General features: G+C 37.3%; 1 protein-coding gene and 1 long non-coding RNA gene across 5 annotated transcripts in view; one reads left to right on the forward strand and one right to left on the reverse strand.

Moving 5' to 3' along the window:
• pkn1b (protein kinase N1b) overlaps positions 1 to 18439 on the reverse strand; it is a 63928-nt gene that overhangs the window by 17550 nt on the left and 27939 nt on the right. For all 4 annotated transcript variants that reach the window (XR_003674605.1, XR_003674606.1, XR_003674604.1 and 1 more), the window contains exons 4-11: positions 15988 to 16108; positions 14137 to 14282; positions 12594 to 12807; positions 10513 to 10707; positions 9190 to 9299; positions 8219 to 8362; positions 5957 to 6032; positions 4612 to 4741 (exon numbers count right to left, since the gene is read on the reverse strand). Coding sequence is in view for 1 of the 4 variants with exons in the window: in XM_028454651.1 (XP_028310452.1) it covers positions 4612 to 4741; positions 5957 to 6032; positions 8219 to 8362; positions 9190 to 9299; positions 10513 to 10707; positions 12594 to 12807; positions 14137 to 14282; positions 15988 to 16108 (1136 nt within the window). In the remaining 3 variants the exon portion in view is untranslated. The remainder of the gene's footprint in view (positions 1 to 4611; positions 4742 to 5956; positions 6033 to 8218; positions 8363 to 9189; positions 9300 to 10512; positions 10708 to 12593; positions 12808 to 14136; positions 14283 to 15987; positions 16109 to 18439) is intronic.
• LOC114468032 (uncharacterized) lies at positions 3246 to 4271 on the forward strand. Its single transcript, XR_003674607.1, has 3 exons — positions 3246 to 3324; positions 3736 to 3855; positions 4115 to 4271. It is a non-coding gene; the product is annotated as an uncharacterized LOC114468032 (long non-coding RNA).

Consider the following 18439-nt stretch of genomic DNA (forward strand, 5'->3'; position numbering starts at 1 on the left):
GTGAGCTCTGTAGAGTACTTCTGCTTCCTGGGGACCATCATCACTCAGGACCTCAAGTGGGAGCTGAACATCAGCTCCCTTATCAAAAAAGCTCAGCAGAGGATGTACTTTTTGCGGCAGCTGAAGAAGTTCAGTCTGCCAACAAAGATGATGGTGAACTTCTACAGCTCCATCATCCAGTCCATCCTCTGCTCCTCCATCACCATCTGGTACGCTGCAGCTACGGCCAAGGACAAGGCCAGACTGCAGCGTATCATCCACTCTGCAGAGAAGGTCATCGGCTGCAATCTGCCCTCCCTCCAGGACCTGTACGCCTCCAGGATTTTGAGGCGTGCAGGAAAGATTGTGGCCGACCCCTCCCACCCCGGTCATAAACTGTTTCAATCTCTCCCTTCTGGTAGGAGGTTTCGGTCCATCAGGACCAGAACCTCCAGACACAAAAACAGCTTCTTTCCCTCTGCCACCATCCACATGAACACACCCCAAGTCACCCACTGAACCCCCCCCCCCCCCCCCACCCGATCACCACCTCCACCAGCTTGATACCTGCTGCACTGTATATATATATATTTATATTTATATTTATCCTATTTATCCTTTATTCTCTATCTATCCTTTATTTATCCCTCATCCTTTATATTTATCATTATTATTATTATTATTGTTGCTGGGTTGTGCTTTGTTGTTCTGTTTTTATTTCTTTTATTTCTTTTTGTTGCTTGTTTTGTGCACCAACCACCAAGTCAAATTCCTTGTACTGTCCTCAAAACTGTACATGGCAAATAAAACATTTCTGATTCTGATTCTGATAAAGTTAGAGAAATGAATATAGCCAACACCTTTTGAGGTAAAGGTGGCTTAAAGAGTTGAGCTTGACCTTGTGAGCTTTGCATAAAGTGTAATTTAGCAAAGCAACCATTGCCAGTGGTTAAAGATCATTCTCAGATTATTTTATTAATCAGATTAAAACTACTCAATAAAATAACACGTGGATAAGATCTCTGACAGAGCACTGTCTTTTACTTTATTAGCATGAATACCTTTCTGAAACGTACATGATTAAATGTAGAAGCCATTTGAAACTAATTGGAAGAATTCATATTTAAGTTGGCAAATTAAACCTTAATTTTAAATCAATAAATATAAGGATGAATGTCGTTTAAATGATGTATTAATTTCAATATAAGTAAGTGGGTTGTGTATGTTATATTCTATACCTGCCCATAAGAAGCTGGGTTATGGGTGGAGTTGTTTTTCTTCTTTCTTTTGATGCTGAATCATGGAATCCTCATCTGCCAAAATAAGTGGTACATTAACTTTAAGTAATGGAATTATTTAATGAATGAAAGTGGACATATCATTCAGGGTGCTTTTAAAACTGTTAAAGAGGAATCTGCACTACAGTCAATAAGTTAATACATTTGAATGAATAAATACAGAAATAGAAATTTCCATAGGGTTAGGGTTAGGGTTACTGCTTCCGTCACTGTCAGATGAATGTGAAAGATCCTGCAGATACAGTATGTGATGGAATCATCTAAGTGAGATCCATCTTCCAGCAGCTCATTTTTCTCAGATGAGGAGATAGATAATAAATAAATAGCATTTCACTTGCATGTATTAACTAGATTTTTGATTAATAGAAATAGACATTATGTGATATGTGTGAAGTTGGACAGCTTTCTATCTGACATCTCTATGTACAAACTTTTACTGTACTTACTCTAAGACCAGCTATGTCAAATTGCGGGTTGCCACTGAAACACTGCATTGACACTGTTCTCTCTCTCTCGTGTTTGCAGGTTGACAAGGCAGTGTTGCGCATCATGACTGATGAGCAAATGACAAAATACATAACGTCATATGGTGACCGAGGAGCTGTCCTATCTTTCTGTGAACAAACACAGTGCCATAGCACCAATAAAGACGCTCTTTTACAGAGATTAAAAGCTAAAATAGGGACACGCAAAATGAAATCAAAGACAAAAGGATCACTGAATGGTACCCCAGATGAACCCCAAAATACCATGGCCAGACAAAGAAATTCGGCAGGAGAGAAGACTTCAAGGAAGGTTGAAATTGGGTGGCTTAATTATGGCAGTAACGGGTACAGTCAAGTACGGACCAACAGTGGTGGAGGTACAAGACATGTTACACTGGCAAAAACAACAACTGTTGCTCAGATCATGGAATTAGGAAAGGACCTATTTTTTCCTGATGGGCAGTCCACAAAAGGACCAGCTGATGACTTCACGATTGACATTTGTGATTTTAAAATGAACAAAATTCCCTTAGATAGCACTGTTGGCCACATGTATGAACAAACTAAACTGAAGCTACTCAGATTTTACATTTGTACAAAAGAGGGAGCTTCAACAGATCACTCCTCATCTGAGAAAAATGAGCTGCTTGAAGATGGATCTCACTCAGATGATTCCATCACAGAACTGCAGGATCGTTCACATTCATCTGACACTGATGGAAGCACCCAGGTTTATGAAAATTTCTATTTCTGTAATCCCTAAAGTCATATGAGTAGGTACATTCCATGTAATTGTCAGTGCCTTTTGTTTTTAGAGCCATGAGACAGACGTGTGTGGCTCAGTGAACACAGTGGAGGTGAACTTAAGATGAGTTGTAAACCACTCATCACAGCACTATGTCTGGAATGTAGTTCCGGCTATGTATTTGGCATGAAAACAACTCTTTTTGTAATGTTCGTTATTGTTTCATAGCGTGGTGAATGTGCAGATCACAACTTGTCCATTAAGACTGTTCTGAAGTTGTTGGATGATTTATTCGATAAGTTTTGAACAACGGAGCATTCTTTCATCTCCATTGTGTTCACTGAGCAGCGTGTGTCTCTAACAGGCACTGATAAATAAAGGGAATAGTCCAACTCATATGACTATAGGGATTATAACAATGGTCCAATTCACCTGCATGTTCAATCATCCCTTTTAATAGATTTTGTGTTTTGGTATGTATTCTTACACAGCATTTAATATAAAATTTGGAGCATATGTTCTGATGTTACAGCTGACAACTTTTTTATCTTTGACTTGTTTTCAGATACAACCGAGATCAAAAAGGATAAGGGCAATATCTGAGAGTGAGACGGCACAAAGTCCAGATCCATCACATCCCTTTCAGTCAACCCCAACAGACATTAAATATAGTGACATTGGGCAAAGGCAAAACACAAGTGAGGTCAGTTTACCGGACCCCTTGTTTGACGAGGCTGATACACTTCTATGGGACCCCGACGATGACGTGGTGGTTATACAATTTAATCATGCTGAGGAAGATGAGGATGTCTCACAGGTAATGTTTTATCTAAAATTTCTATATGAAAATATTTTTTTTTGGACTTTCATTTCAAATGTTTAGCGGTGTGTCGTGAACAACTTGTATTGAAAACAAATATCCATTGTTATCTTTAGTGAAAGTGGAAGTCAGGCAAGTCCTTTTGATCTAATTCCTGGGATTGTGCAGCAACTTTAACTGGCTAATGATTTTATTATACTGTTGTCTCTGCAATGTAAGATGTTTCCTTTTTTTATTTCTCAAAACCTAAGTGGACTTTTTACACGTTATTTGGAGTGTTCCTGAATTTGACTCAAAGTTACACTGATCTAGAAGAGTAATTTATAAAGACTTCTATAAAAAATAGTCAGCAATGACATCATATATTTTAGGGTTAATGTGTCTGCTGTCATTTATTGTATTCTTCAGGGCGCTGAGGTGAGTGAAACACCTACGCAGGTTATACAGCTTCTATTGCCTTCAGCTGATGGCCTACCTACACTGGATGAGGAGCAGTCCATACATGAGGACGCAGTGCAAACAGCCCAGGTACAGTATGACACATCACTTCAATCATTTCTGATATTCTGGGGGGTAACTTGTATTGGGGTATGATATCACTAATTTGGAATAGAAAGCAGTTTGTAACAGGGTCTCATAAAACATGCGTTGGTTGAGTTTTTTTATGAGATACATTGGACCCAAAACTATTTTAACCTTGGCACAAACATGCTAAAAGCTATGATACTTTGGCCTCTGCTTTATTCATTGACCACTCTGTTTTTTTGTGTTTGTTTTGTTCTTCTAGTTGGACAGTGGGCTGTGTTTCAATTTGGCCTCAGATTCAAGCAACCGGATTTCATCACCAACATCAGCCAGCAACCCAGGAAATCCACAGACAACACGACGTGCTTCAATTTGCAGGATAAAGGTTGTTGATGATCTTTTAGCTGTATTTACCGACAGCAGCATCTCAGGCGAAGGAAAGAACGCTACGAAATATCGCGAGATCTCGCAAAGGATTGCGAAATCTCGCAAAAGTTTTTTTGTCACCCCTGTCCCTTTAGGGGCTCCGTACCTTTGGAACCTCACAGTGAGTGAGAAGTCACCATCCATTCACAAGAACATGCATTTCACACTTTCACTCACTAGATGTCGCTCTGATCTATATGACACTCGCTGATTTTCTAATGGAGCGACTCATAGTCCAGAAAATACAGCAATAGGTTTGGATCTAAAATAATGTCTGAACAGGGTTAAAGTGGAATGAAATGACGATTAACGAGTGCGTTTCGTAACACGCACCCCGTGCTGTGGGTGAGTGGACTGCTTGTGAAGCCGGACGTGTTGCCTCCTGTTGGGATGGCGTTCCTCAGCAGCCGCACCCAGGTGGCCACGTCCACGTTCATTTGCCGGGCTCGGAGAAAAGCTTTACCTGAAACACACAGAAACAAAAAGAAGACAAACAGACTTTTAAATAGATCCAAACACTCTGACGTGTCGATGAAAAGCAGTGAAAGGAGTTTTCTCACTCAGTCTTAAAGTGAGGAGCTCAGAGTAGAGCAGCTGGTTTTGATCTGGGAATGTTTTGGGATCCCCAAAGGAGCTGATAGAAGTGGCTGCAGAGAGAACCATCAGGGCTTCTTTGCTGAGGATTTTTGCCCCACATTAAGCAGTAATTTAAGTGGATTATAGCGACTATACGCTTCATTTAGGACAAAAGTCTTAACTCATTGGCCGTGAAGGCTAACACTAGAGAGCAGCAGTTAGTTACTTTTTAAAAAAATTAAAGTGTTTTCTTAAAATCTACCGGTAAGGCGATCAGTGGAAAAGTGAATTCTCTTATAAAGAGAACTTTCTGTTTGATTTCTAAAGTTTTATGGATTAAAACTGACCAGCAGAGCTTAAGTCAGCATCCAATGTGAACATTTTTGAATCAAAGTTAAAGGCACTCTTTTTCTCTACTGCGTATGATTGAGAGGGAGATTTATAATCATATTTTTGTTGATTTAAGGTTTTTGCTGCTGATTTCATGTTCTAAACTGTTTAAACGGTTTCTTTTGCACTTTTTGATCATGTAAAGCACATTGGATTGTGTATGAAATGCGCTATACAAATAAATTTGCTTTGCCTTTGACACACTGAATTAGTGCTCATCATCAAATGAATTTCGTTTTCGTAAAACGTTTCTTTTTGTTTCTTTTAGCGGCGAGTCTAATGTGCTGTTACGTACAGGAAGTAGATGCTCAGGATTCACATTTGTTCTGTCATGTACAAATAAAAGATGATCATTATTAAAATTGTGATTAATTGTTTTCTTTGTGACAAGGTCCCACCAGGTTCAAATTGCTTCTTTTTTTTTTTAACATTTCTTCAGTTTTGATTATGAATGTTGTGACGTCTTGAATTCCAACTGGTTGAAAACCAGTGATTTAAATCTTAAAAACAAGGAAGGTTTGTGTGTGATTCTTGGCATTGCCTGTAATGTTTCTAATCCTCAGATCCAGAAAATACCTGAACTCATTAACAGCAGCAGCATGTGTTTGTTAACCCTCCTTTAACTGGCTGTGTGTGGTGCAAACTGGGAGAAACTCCAGTGCACAATGACCTTGGAGAAGCTGATACAGAGTAAAAAAAGACCTGAACACACCGTGATGTTTAGAAAAGACCTTCTTCTGCCTCTGGAGTCTTCGACCTCGCTCTATCACTGGGTTAAAGAAGGTCACCTGAAACACACGCCGACACGTTACTGTGGGTTAATAACGACAACATGATCCAATCATGACAATTACATTTTTAATGACGGAAATCACTCCAAACAAGTCAAATTCAACTATTTTAGTTTAGTATTACGGTGCATACATACTGTACATACAGACGTTTCACATCTGTATCTGTTGCTGGAGATCTTGGTCGTCAAACAGTCGTAACAAGAATTTATTCATTTAAAATATAACAAGACACCGATACTCCTCTTTTTTTTAAGTTTTTTCCCAAAAAAGGGATGTACTGTATAAAAGCAAAATAAGAAGTAAAAATAATTCTACACTTTTCTAGGAAGGCATTCTGATAGTTGCTTCAAATTTTTATTGACATTTACACGACAAAGTTTCCCCTTGTGGAACTACGGTAATGTAGTACAATTGATCTTACTGTATTCTACTGTTGTGTTATTATATTTTATTGTATCTCACATTATTTATGGGACCTCAGAATCAGAATCAGAATCAGAATCAACTTTATTGGCCAAGGGTGAATGAATACACACGAGGAATTTCTTTTGGTGACCTGTGCTCTCTCAGGTAGTGTAACATTAAATAATAACGATCAACTAGAATAAAGAAAAATAAATAAAATAAATAAAAATAAATAAAAAAAGAAGTATAAACATAAATATAAGAGTAGTTGGACTAATATGTGCAAACTAAATAAAAATAACAAGATAATAATAATAGTAATAATAATAATAATAATAGTAATAATAATAATAATAATAATAATAATGAAATAAAATAAAAATACAATAATAATAATAATAATAAGATAATAGTGCAGTAGTGCATTGATGAGTAGTGCAGGTGAACATTTAAATGAAAAAATTATGTCCATGAACATTTCGCAGTGACAGGTTGTTCCAGGGTTGTTATGTTTAGTTCCAGGTTATTTCACAGTAACAGAAACAGGTCTGACACTCCATGACTGTTTAGTCATAGAGTGTCAGACCTTATCGTATCTTATCATATTTTCAGCATCTTATAAAGTTGGGGAAAAAACATTGATTCATGATATATCAATTTTATTTTTTCTTATTTGTGGTGACGATATAAAAAGACTATGTCTGCATATGCGGTCCTAGGTTAACACTACATGTTGAAATAAAAGTCAGACTGTCTTGTGATGTAAATAGTTTTTGGTTATTTTTGGGGACTATGACTTGTATATTGTTTCGAGATGTTTATGATTTAACTTTTGTTTTTGGATAAGATAAATAAGGAAATTATAAATTCCAATAATACATGTCAATAGAATCAGAATCACAATTATTCAGAATCGCAACGTATATATTGAATAGATACCCAATTTTAATGATAAAATTGAATCGGGACAAAAGCATATCGTCCCAGCGGATTACAAATACTCACGTTATTGTAATTGAGTTGCTTTTATGGGTACTAAATCAGTCATTTTACTTGTATTTAAGTACTTTTGAAAAATAAGCAGTCATTCATTACATTTCTACATCCAACTGTTACTGAGTAAATCATTATTTTTTGTTTCAAAATGATCAATGGACATTGTGAAACTACAAAAAATTAAACAACAATCGAATGCATCACATCATAGCCGACCAATCAGATTTAATGTACTGCACCGCGCCAAAACACCATTGAATGGAGGTTATTTTCTCAGTTTTAGAATTCATAAATGTAGATATACTTAGAATTTTTTTCATTTTGAATTGAATTAATTGGTGTTAATTCATTTTTTTAAAATAATTGTACATTTTGTCAAGCCTTTTATTTAATAAAAATGCCTTTATGGAAAATACATTTTGATCCAACTGTGCAAGATTTAATCTCTTCTGTTTATACATGAGATGTTTACTGTATGCAAGGGAACCGTGGCAAGATTTAAATGTGTAAAGTAACTAGTAACTTTTACTTTGAGTACTATTTAATTGAACTACTTTTTACTTGTACTTATGACTTAATTGTACTTGTAATGGAGTACAATTTAAATCAAGTAACAGTACTTCTACTTAAGTCGAATATATCAGTACCTCTCTAGACCTCTGATTAAACATATCTTATGATGTTTTACAGGATCTTAGCGTATCATATCTTATTTTAGCAAACCTGCTGTGAAGTCATCAGTGTAGTGTAGTGTAGTGTAGTGCTGTGTAGTGCGTCACCTCGGCCAACAACAGTCCCTGCGGCTCCAGCTCCAGCTGGACTCGATGTCTCTGGTTGTCCAGGAACTCTTCCAGCTTCAGATACTTCAGAGCGCACAGCGAGCGGTAATCCCTCCAGTGAACCGCGATCTCCATCTCCCTGGACTGAAGATAACGGGACATGAGAGGACACAAACACAACAGGTATGAAAACACACAAAACACACACAGAAGATAAAAACATGGGAGGGCACAACAAGAAACGACGCAAAACAGAAAACGACAGGATAAAAACATGACAAAAAAAACACACATGAAGGCACAAAAGGCCAGGAAACAACACAACAGGACACGAAAGGACAAAACAACACAAAAATGCACAACAGGAATTGTAATTAAGATCAGATAATTGACTTTGTAATTGCAATTGGCATGAACATTCTGTAAAAACTGTCATTTACAATTTAATTAAACAACTTTTCCTGTCAGTTCTCTTAAGGATCATTTAACCATTAAAAAAAAAACTATTTAAATCTAGGGTATAGTGAAATATTAATCACCAATATTTTCATTGATTAGAAAGCTTAACAGGGTGACCAATAGACAAAAAACAAATTTAATTATAGCTAATTAAACACAAGAGGAAAGTTAAGTTTTATGACTTTATTTAATAAAGACTCAGTAATTGTGATTAATTGTAATTGGACTTTAGTAATTAAGAATGCAATTGTAATTGACTTTCAGGAGGAAAATAATAATTGTAATTTTAATTGGAAAAAGATTGGAAAAGTAATCATAATTGTACATGGATATTTGAAGACGTAATTGTAATTGAACCCAACCCTGCCCCTTGGGTATTACAATCTAAAAACCTATAGATTATATACAGTATATAACAGATGAACTATCAGGTTTTATTGGCTATCGACTGAAGCAGTTAAACTAATGGGTGAATAGTTAATATAAAATAATCCATGTGGGTGCGTCATTACTCTCTCCAGCTCCACAGTGAAGGTCTGATCCCAGGCCTGCTCTCCTACTGTTCTCCAACCCGTCTGACCCACCACCGTGTTCTCCAGCTTCAGCACGGCGCTCACCTCCGCTATCACGCACACGCACACACACACACACACACACAGAGAAAATAAGTCTCACCTGGCTATAAGTCGCCTGTCCCAAATTTAATGTGGAGAGCAATACAATCCATTACTGTTGATTTACACTGTGTGTATCACTGCATCACTCACACGCCTTTGACTAAGTCTGGAAGTGACTCAAATAAACCAAATCAATTAGTGAGCGACTCAGATTAAGCCTGGTTAAGATTAAGATTAAGTCCATTAAATAAATCGAATCTACAGAATTTACCTCGTCGACTATGAAATTAGCAAAAGTTTTTCTTGATTTAGTGAAAGCTGATTAAATGAGTATTAGCTTCACAGTTAGCATACTCGTGAACCGCAGCAGTGGAATCAATGTTTATAAGACAACACAATAAAGAAAATTATATTAGACACATTTTTTAAACGGGAGTTGATAAATGTTTTAGTTTTAAGTCAGGGGGTCACCAACACGATGCCCGCGGGCACCAGGTGGCCCGCATGGACCATGTGAGGTGCCCTCAGGTGCTCTAGTCACTAGTTAGTACTTAATAGGGTTAAATACTGCCACACGTGATCAAGTTTTAGTATTAAATGACAATCTTTAAATCTTTAAATGTGTATTTTCAATGACACATTGTGACAAGTGTTGCAGATTTGGTGTATAGTCAGTTAAATGTAACATGATATGTATATATATATTTTATTTTATTTTTATTTATTTTTTTAACGTAAGGTGGATTTCACAAATATTACATGTTGTACAATTAGTTAAAAGTTGGTTGTTAGTAGCTATGTAAAATAATCATTTCTATGAAATGTAAGAAATGAAATAAATTACAATAAACAAAGTGTTACACATTGAAACATAAATATTTCCTACATTTTTAAGTTAACACTAACTTTACTGATTATGTTACCCTCTAATTAAAGTGAAACCATGAAAATGTAGTATTTAAGAAGTGCTTTTTAAACTGGTAGCCCTTCAAACTATTCAGTACCTATGAAGAATGTTGGTGACCCCGGCTCTAATTGAACCCTGAATAAAATGTTTGGATTTAAACACCCTCTACTGGTACAATGTGGTATTACAGCTGTTGTGCAAGTATTCAATAGATAAACTCTGTTGCTACACGTGGATTTATTTTGTACTTCACCACATCTGTAGCAGTTTCCATGTGGTCATGCACGTTTGCAGGTGAACCGAACACTCACAGGAGAGCTCTTCGTTCTTGCTGGGGATCTTGAGGCTCATGCTGCTGGTGCTGCGGCTGTACAGGCCGCTCAGTTTGAAGGTGGAGCGTCCGTCCCCTGTGGAAAAGGAAGGAAGAAGCACCGGGGTTCCTCTGCTGCGACCGGGGACGACCTCCAGCAGCCCAACACAGCCCAGGAGGTGAACCTGAAGAGTGCCTGCAGAAAGGGACACATACAGCCGTCACTGGGTGTGTATTTCATCTGAAATGCATCAAAGCCAAAAGGAAGCAGGTTAATGAGGAGTGACATGACAGGACTCACAGCAGCCTTTTAAACCAGTTACAGAGAATTAAATAAGACAGGTGAATAAAGATCTACAGTAAAGATGTTCAGATCATGAGAACAGATCGATTCAATCACATACGAGATCATCAGCTGAGTGACTTTAAACTGTATTTTGCCTTCTTTTTTTTTACTGCAGTTGGTACGTTCTTAGAAGTTCAATATATTCAGGCAGGCCTTTAGCTTATATAGATATATATATATTTACACAGTACACTGAACAAAAATATAAACAACACTTCTGTTTTTGCTCCCATTTTTCATGAGCTGAACTCAAAGATCTAAAATATTTTCTATATACACAAAAGACCTATTTCTCTCAAAAATAGTTTCAGTACTTACCTTAACCTTTTTACCATTTCAAGCTATTCATTGGTCTTGCACGACTTGAATTGCAATAAATAACTGGAAAACTAAGGGAGTTCTAGAACCTTTGACCGGTACTGTGCATATATACTGTTTATATATATATATATATATATATATATACTGTTTATATATATATATATACTGTTTATATATATATATATATATATACACATATATACATATATATATATATAAACAACATTTTAGGTGTAGAAATCATCATCGATATTTATGTGTGGTTTTTGTTAAATGCTGAGAAAACTATATTTTAGCTCCTTTCTTTTACTGCACCAGATTTGTTCTTTGAAGTTGAATATATTCAGACAGACCTTTAGCTTTTTATTTATATGATTTGCTCCTTTGGTAAATATGAACTGACGTCATTTAGTTTATTGTAATTTAAGGGGCCGCTGTGGTTGCAGGAGTAGCTTACCTCCACCAGTATGACCGATCTGTCAAGAAATAGTACACTTAAAGTAAACTTTAGGTGTCTAGAAAGGAGCTATAAATATCCATCCATTATCATTATCAATATTTTGAATAAGTCAGTAGGAAAAAGTCACAAAATGCTTTGAATTTAAAATTCAGTAGGTAAAGAGAATAACATCGATGTCAGATATAGAGGTACAACTTCAAACAGTGTTCTGGTGACTGCATATAGTCTTTTTAGTTGAATTCAATTCAATTCTGGCTTCCTTGGTATAAATAATCTGTTGTAGCTCAGCGTGTTTGACTGTGTTTTAGATTTTGTTTTTTTATGATCTAAAAAACATATTGATGTTAGTAGGGGTAGACTGGTCATCTGGCATACCGGGCAAGTAGGCTGGTCTAGTCTGCTATGGTAACAGGTGGCCAAAAATGGTCCAAAAGTGGCAAGAAAAGTGACTAAAATGGGCCAAAAGCTGTAAAGAGTGGCCAAAAAATGGGAAAATAACGAGGAAAAAGGGCAAAATGTGGCAAACAATAGTGAAAAAGTGCAAAAAATGTGGAACAAAAAGAGTCCAAAAGTTGGGAAAAAAGAAAACAAGTGGTATTTATTTGGTAAAGTTGCTTATTTGGATAAAAAGTGGCCAAAAAACAATTAAAGAAAAGACCAAAATTTGAGTGTCAAAAAGAACTTGCAAAAATAGACAAAAAAATAGGAAAAAAGGGTTATTTATTGTCAAAAAGTAGCTAAAGTCTGAAAGAAATGTCAGGACTTCTTGAAAAGAGGGAAAAAATGGGACAAAGGAAATAGATAAAAAGGGGTTAAAAAGTTTCCCCCTTTTAAGCCTTTCTCGGGGAATAATGATTAAAATTAAGACATAAAGAGCCACATGTTGAGCATCACTGACTTAATAACTGTGTGTGCGTGTGTGTGTGTGTGTGTGTGTGTGTGTGTGTGTAGCGACCTGTGAGCGGTGATGGTTTGCTGAGGGTGCTGTACTGGTTGTGGACGTATGGGGTGCTGTGACGGGAGCTGAAGGCGGAGGACGAGGCCAGGACCAGCTCCTCCTTGATGAGGCAGGCTTTGGGATGATCCTCAGGCAGCTCCTGCAGCCGCTGCTCCAGAGCGCAGCGCAACAGGTCCAGACGCTGCGACGACTCGCTCAAACCGCACTGAGCCTGCAGCGGAAACACCGTAAACTGGTCAAGAACACCTACAATGATCCAAATATTAGAACTATCATGGCTTATAATTAGGGGTTGCAAAAGGGATAGAACATTTCCAGTAAGTTTCCATGGGAATTTAAGCTCGAGAATTCAAAAATATTAACTTTTCATGGGAACTGTTTACTGAATGAACCGTAAATTCGGAGCAACTTTCGTAACACTTTAATTGAACTTTTATACATAAGGCTGACATTAAGCTGTCATTAGCATGAATAAGGTGTCATGAAGGCTGTCATTAAGTGTTGTTCGCTAAATTATGAAACCATTGGAGCTATGTTGGCATTTTTTGGGTTAGGTAAAGGGATCTAGTGGGGTTCATTATTCATTACTAGGGATGTAACGATTAGTCGTAAGGCAGTTAAAAATCGATTCATAGGTATCAAGGTTCACATCGATGCTGTGAAAAATGAATCGCAGTACTTTTTTCAACCAGCAGAGGGTGAGTGTTGGTGGCGGGCGAAATCTGCTAATACTTTCTTTCTGGCCACCTTCTACTCTTAAACATATTCATAAATGATTACTTACCCCTTTAGCACCGAAAGAATTTCTGTAATATTACACGAATATCTCTGTAAAAGTCACGTTTTTCTATTAGCTCTGTCTGCTAGCATAGCATCTCTTCTTCACTGCAAGATATCTGCATTCCAACCGACCACTGGGTTACCAGCGCCCTCTGCTGGTTCAAACAAATATCTGACCTAAATACAGTAAAATGACTGTTTTTTTTTTTGTAAGTCCAATTGTTAAGGCACAAAATACATTTTCAGTTGCACTTTTAAAAAGAAAAAGAACTATTATGCAGTTTTGTATTGTTTACTATAGAACCAGAATTTGAAAAATAAGCTTCTTCTTCATTTGTATTATTCCTTTATTTATTTCATTCAAGATTTACTTTTAGTTAAATTGCATTGTTTTGAATAGTTTATCAAGGGATTCTTTTGACAATGAAAAATTGTACAGTATTTTCCCAAAAATTTATATATTTTTATATACAGTCCCATTTTGTAAAATAAATCATGAGAGAATCGTATCGTGAACCCAGTATCGTGAATCGAATCGTATCGGGAGTTGAGTGAATCGTTGCAACCCTATTCATTACCATGAATAAAGTGTCATCATAATGACATTTTTTTCAAATTGTCTTATTTTGAAAGGATGCTAATATGCATGTTTGGACATGATAGTTATTAAAATACTACAAATTTCTGGTTAATTCAGATAAAAAATTCCCATGAAAAGTTTATATTTTTGAATATCAAATAAAATAACCGTTCCTCTGACCTCAGCGATGGCCTTCTTATCTTGGACCTTCCCGGCTCCGAGCAGCCGCAGCATGTTCTTGGCTCCCTCGGCCATGGCATGTTCCACTCTGTAGTGATGCCACAGCTCCTCCACACGCAGCTCCACGCCACAGAGGTCAGGTTTACCTGGAGACAGCGTTATGTTTACCATCAGGTGAAACTGTCCTACAAACATACAATATTAAAGAGATGATTATATGTGTCGGTTAATACAAGTGAAATATGGACAAGAACGTGTTAACCATAATGTATGGAGTTAAAGTCATGCCAAAAGCCCACTAACACACAAGACATGTTTTACTCAAGCACAACGATTCACAAACAAACTTCCAAAAAGCCACTCACAAATTACAGTAATGCATTTTGTTTTGTAATTATCAAATGTACAAATCAAACAAACACAGCATGTTTCATTCATACAGAGGAACAGGCTCACAAATATGAAAAATATATCTGTCAAATTCAAGTAGAAATGCCAGCTGGTTTTTTTTTTGTAACAAAATACAATGTTTTAGTTATTTTTTTTATTTGTAAAACATGTAGCTTTTGTTTAATAGGTACGTTTCTTATTTGCAAAAAATATATATCCATATATATATATATATTTGCAGACCAAACTGAGTTTGTTTGTGAAATGTGATTTGCCCAAATCTCCTCTTTTAGATATAGTCAGTTATCTGGATCAGTGATCCTGATCATGGTACCATGTTAAATCACAATTTAAAGGCTTGGAAGATATGTACATCCCCATTAATAACAATACAGTATGACTAATTGTATGGACATCCCCATTTTTACAGATAAATCATGATGAAATGTGCAATCTAGGTGTAATCTGGATAAAACTCAGTGGGAAAATTGAGGAATTAACCCTACATAACTGAGTCAAACTTCATGAATTATGAACCGAGATGTGAATTTTTTAAATAATCAAGCACTGATGAAAGAGAGAAAATGTTATCAAAATCTGTAAAGTACCGTTGACGTAATCCTGCTAACAGACAGACAAACAAAAAAAATAAATAAATGCTAGTAAAAATATGAGCTCCTTGGCAGATGTCAAAATGTCTGTGTATATAAATGTGTTACATTATGTGCATGCTGTGAATCATGTATGTATGCAGGTGAGTGTATGAAGGTACGTAGAAGAATATTTCTGTATGTATATATAGAATTGCGTGTGTGTGTGTGTGTGTGTGTGTGTGTGTGTTATACGTAGCTATATATGTACCTGTAAATCCAAGCTGTAGCAGAGGTGAAGAGAAAGTGTTTGCTTTTCTACCTTTGCTTTGAATGTGCAAAGCTAGGCCGGTTAGAGACACAAATATGTCTGATTTTCACAAAATGTGTTCTTTTGATCTTTTTTTACCTGAATAGTATCAATAATAGTGATTGACTTTGGAAAAACACAGTTTTTGGTCCCTTTTGGAGCTTCATACATCTCACTACACTACTGCACTCAGTCCTTTCAGTCGGACTCCCTTCCTGGCTCCCTGCATCTGTCCCGCCTCCTCTCTAACCTCTGTTAAATGATCCATGGCTTTTAGCTGTTGGACAACATCGAGGCGGGGTGGGGGGTGGGTGGGGGTAAGATGAAGGAACATCAATACGGCTCTAACCTGAGAGAGGACTGTAATGGACGATCAGTTTGAGTGTGTGTGTTTGACTGGAAGGACCGTGCACTGTGAAGTTCAGAAGCTGGGATTGATCCATTACCACCCACATCATGAAATATGCAGTGTTTGGAGGACGAATGAGTGACAGGTGGGATGAAAAGGGAGGGAAGCAGAGGACGTGAGACAAGGTGAAAACAAAGGAGCATGCTGGGTACTTTGGTTGTCCTCTGACTGCTCCGACGCCTGCATGGCCTTTCGGATCTGCATGCGGATGATGTCGATCTTGGTCTTGCTGTCCTGCAGCATCTGCTGAGCCGTCTGCAGCAGCTTCTTGTCCTGGGAGGGAGTCGCAGACGTGTGGAGTTACGTTTGTGCCACAGGTCAGCTCAAACTACCGTAATTTCCAGACTATAAAGTGCACCGCTGTATTGGCTGTAGGAGTGTGACGATATCTCGATACGGCAATATATCACAATGTTTTTCCACACGATCGATAATCGATATGCTACTGCTAAGTATCGTTTTTTTATTTATTTTTTTTAATTACATTTTTTACTAAAATGTGCAGGTACGTCTTCACAGAAATGTTGTCACCGTTTGTTGAAGGAACCAATATATTGTTTACTGGAATATTGCACTATACTGGTGTCACTGGTTAGAAAGACCCTATTTGTTGTTTACATAAAGCACTATTGGAGATAGTTATTCACTTACATTGCTATGTTGACACTTATTTACAGAAATGTTGCACTAAAATAGTGTCACTGTTCATAGGACACTTTTTCAATTTATTGTCTTTCAGAGATATAAAATAAAAATTGTATTTTTTCACTTTTCTTGTTATGTCAAAGATTATCGTAGATTGATTTCTGACCAATATATCGATAATGGCAGTATCGTCATATTGTGAGATAATCGTTCGTGTGAGCTCTGTATCGCGTATCGTGAGGTACCCAGAGGTCGCCACCCCTAATTGGCTGCATTCCAATAATATAGTAATTTTCCAAGTGTAATAGTAGAATTATATGCACATTATAATTCTGAGCTTATAGATGTCAATATAGATATTTCTCCATCCCTTCATGTCAGAGCTTCGTTTCAAGTTCAACAAGTTCACAAAACACATCTTGTTCCCACAGAGATTCTCTCACTGCCAGACAATCCCATAACAAAGATATTGCAGGTGTTCCTTCCCCTCTGTTATGTGATTAACCAATAGCAGCCATTCTCTCCAGTTTTCCTTTTTTACCCTATAACAAACCTGTGCTGTTATTGGGTGATTGCCTTTTCCACATGACTTCTTCATCTGTACCCTTTTTGTTCATGCCAGAGCTCTGGAATAAAATCCACAAATTGTATTTTGGTCTATTTTGACTTCATTTCATCCAAACAAAGGCCACACTCCATTGGCTGATGAGGATGCCCTTCAGATGACTCTAATGGCCAATCAGAACAGGCAGGTAAGCGGACTGCTGTACTCCTGTTCGCTTTAAAGGAGATTTCCTTGTTTTAATTGATACGTTTCCATCTCCACATGATGTCTCCTCCTCACTGCCCAACGTCTACATATCAGTCAATTTACAGCATTTTATGGTGAGTTCTTAGTGGAACCAGACTGATATGTAGACGTAGGGCATCTATTGTGAACTACCGCGGAACGATCACAGTGAGTCCGGACTCTGAGGCAGAATATGGACGCGATCGCTTCTAAACAAAGTAAACGTGGTGATTTGGCATCTTTATGCTGTTTGTCTCTTTCTATTACAAACTGGCTGTCAGTTCTCCTTACGTAAGCTTCACCATCAGTCCAGGGTGAGTGCATGACAAAATTACTGATCAGAATGATTCAGTGGGAGCGTGCTCGATTTAAAGTAAACTGTGTGGTCCACCTTAATGGTAATTTCATTGGTCTAATGTGACGGAGCTCAATTTTTCGGCGGAATGAAGCTGGTAAATCCGGAAAAAAATCTGTTTAAACCGCAGGTTTCAAAGCATGGGAAAATTCCAGTATTTCTCGCAAATTCATGCACAGCTGGTGATCTACACTGCAGAGTAGTGATACACTAACATTCCGGCTACCGAAAATTTTCAGCCGAAAACCGAAAATGCACTTTTGGGCCATTGAAACACTTTTCTCGCTGAAAAAAGATGACCGAAACAGGACGTTGTGAATACGCAAGCAAACAACGCATTTGAGCACTAAAGCGTCTCCTGAGCAGAGTTGACGGGGAACGTACGTGTTTCCGTGTCACGTCGACACTGTAGTTACGTGTAGCCATCCGTCAACACGGAACCCCACACGCTAGCCTGGCTCAGTTTGTCAGCGTACGTTTCACAGAGATCCTCTTTACTACATCACAACTGTACTTGGTCCACGTTATAAAGATTATTACTTGGATGGGATTCAACACAAGAAATGATCTACAGCCCAATCAGAGCACACACAGAGCTCACAGGTGTGTGAGACACACACACTCTGTGACAAATGCACTTTGTGTTTTAATAAGAGAACACATTTAATTTCACTCTCTTCCAGCAGCTCAGTCAGTTATAAGCCTGTACAATATCATTTTATGTATGAGTGGGATCAAGTTAAACATTTTATTTTTTTATTTTGTATTGTGCATTGTTGGAAAGTCAGTGCTAAATAAATATGTTCATACTTTT

This window comes from Gouania willdenowi, chromosome 8 (genome assembly GCF_900634775.1).
Source record: "Gouania willdenowi chromosome 8, fGouWil2.1, whole genome shotgun sequence".
In the NCBI taxonomy this organism is placed as follows: Eukaryota; Metazoa; Chordata; class Actinopteri; order Blenniiformes; family Gobiesocidae; genus Gouania; species Gouania willdenowi.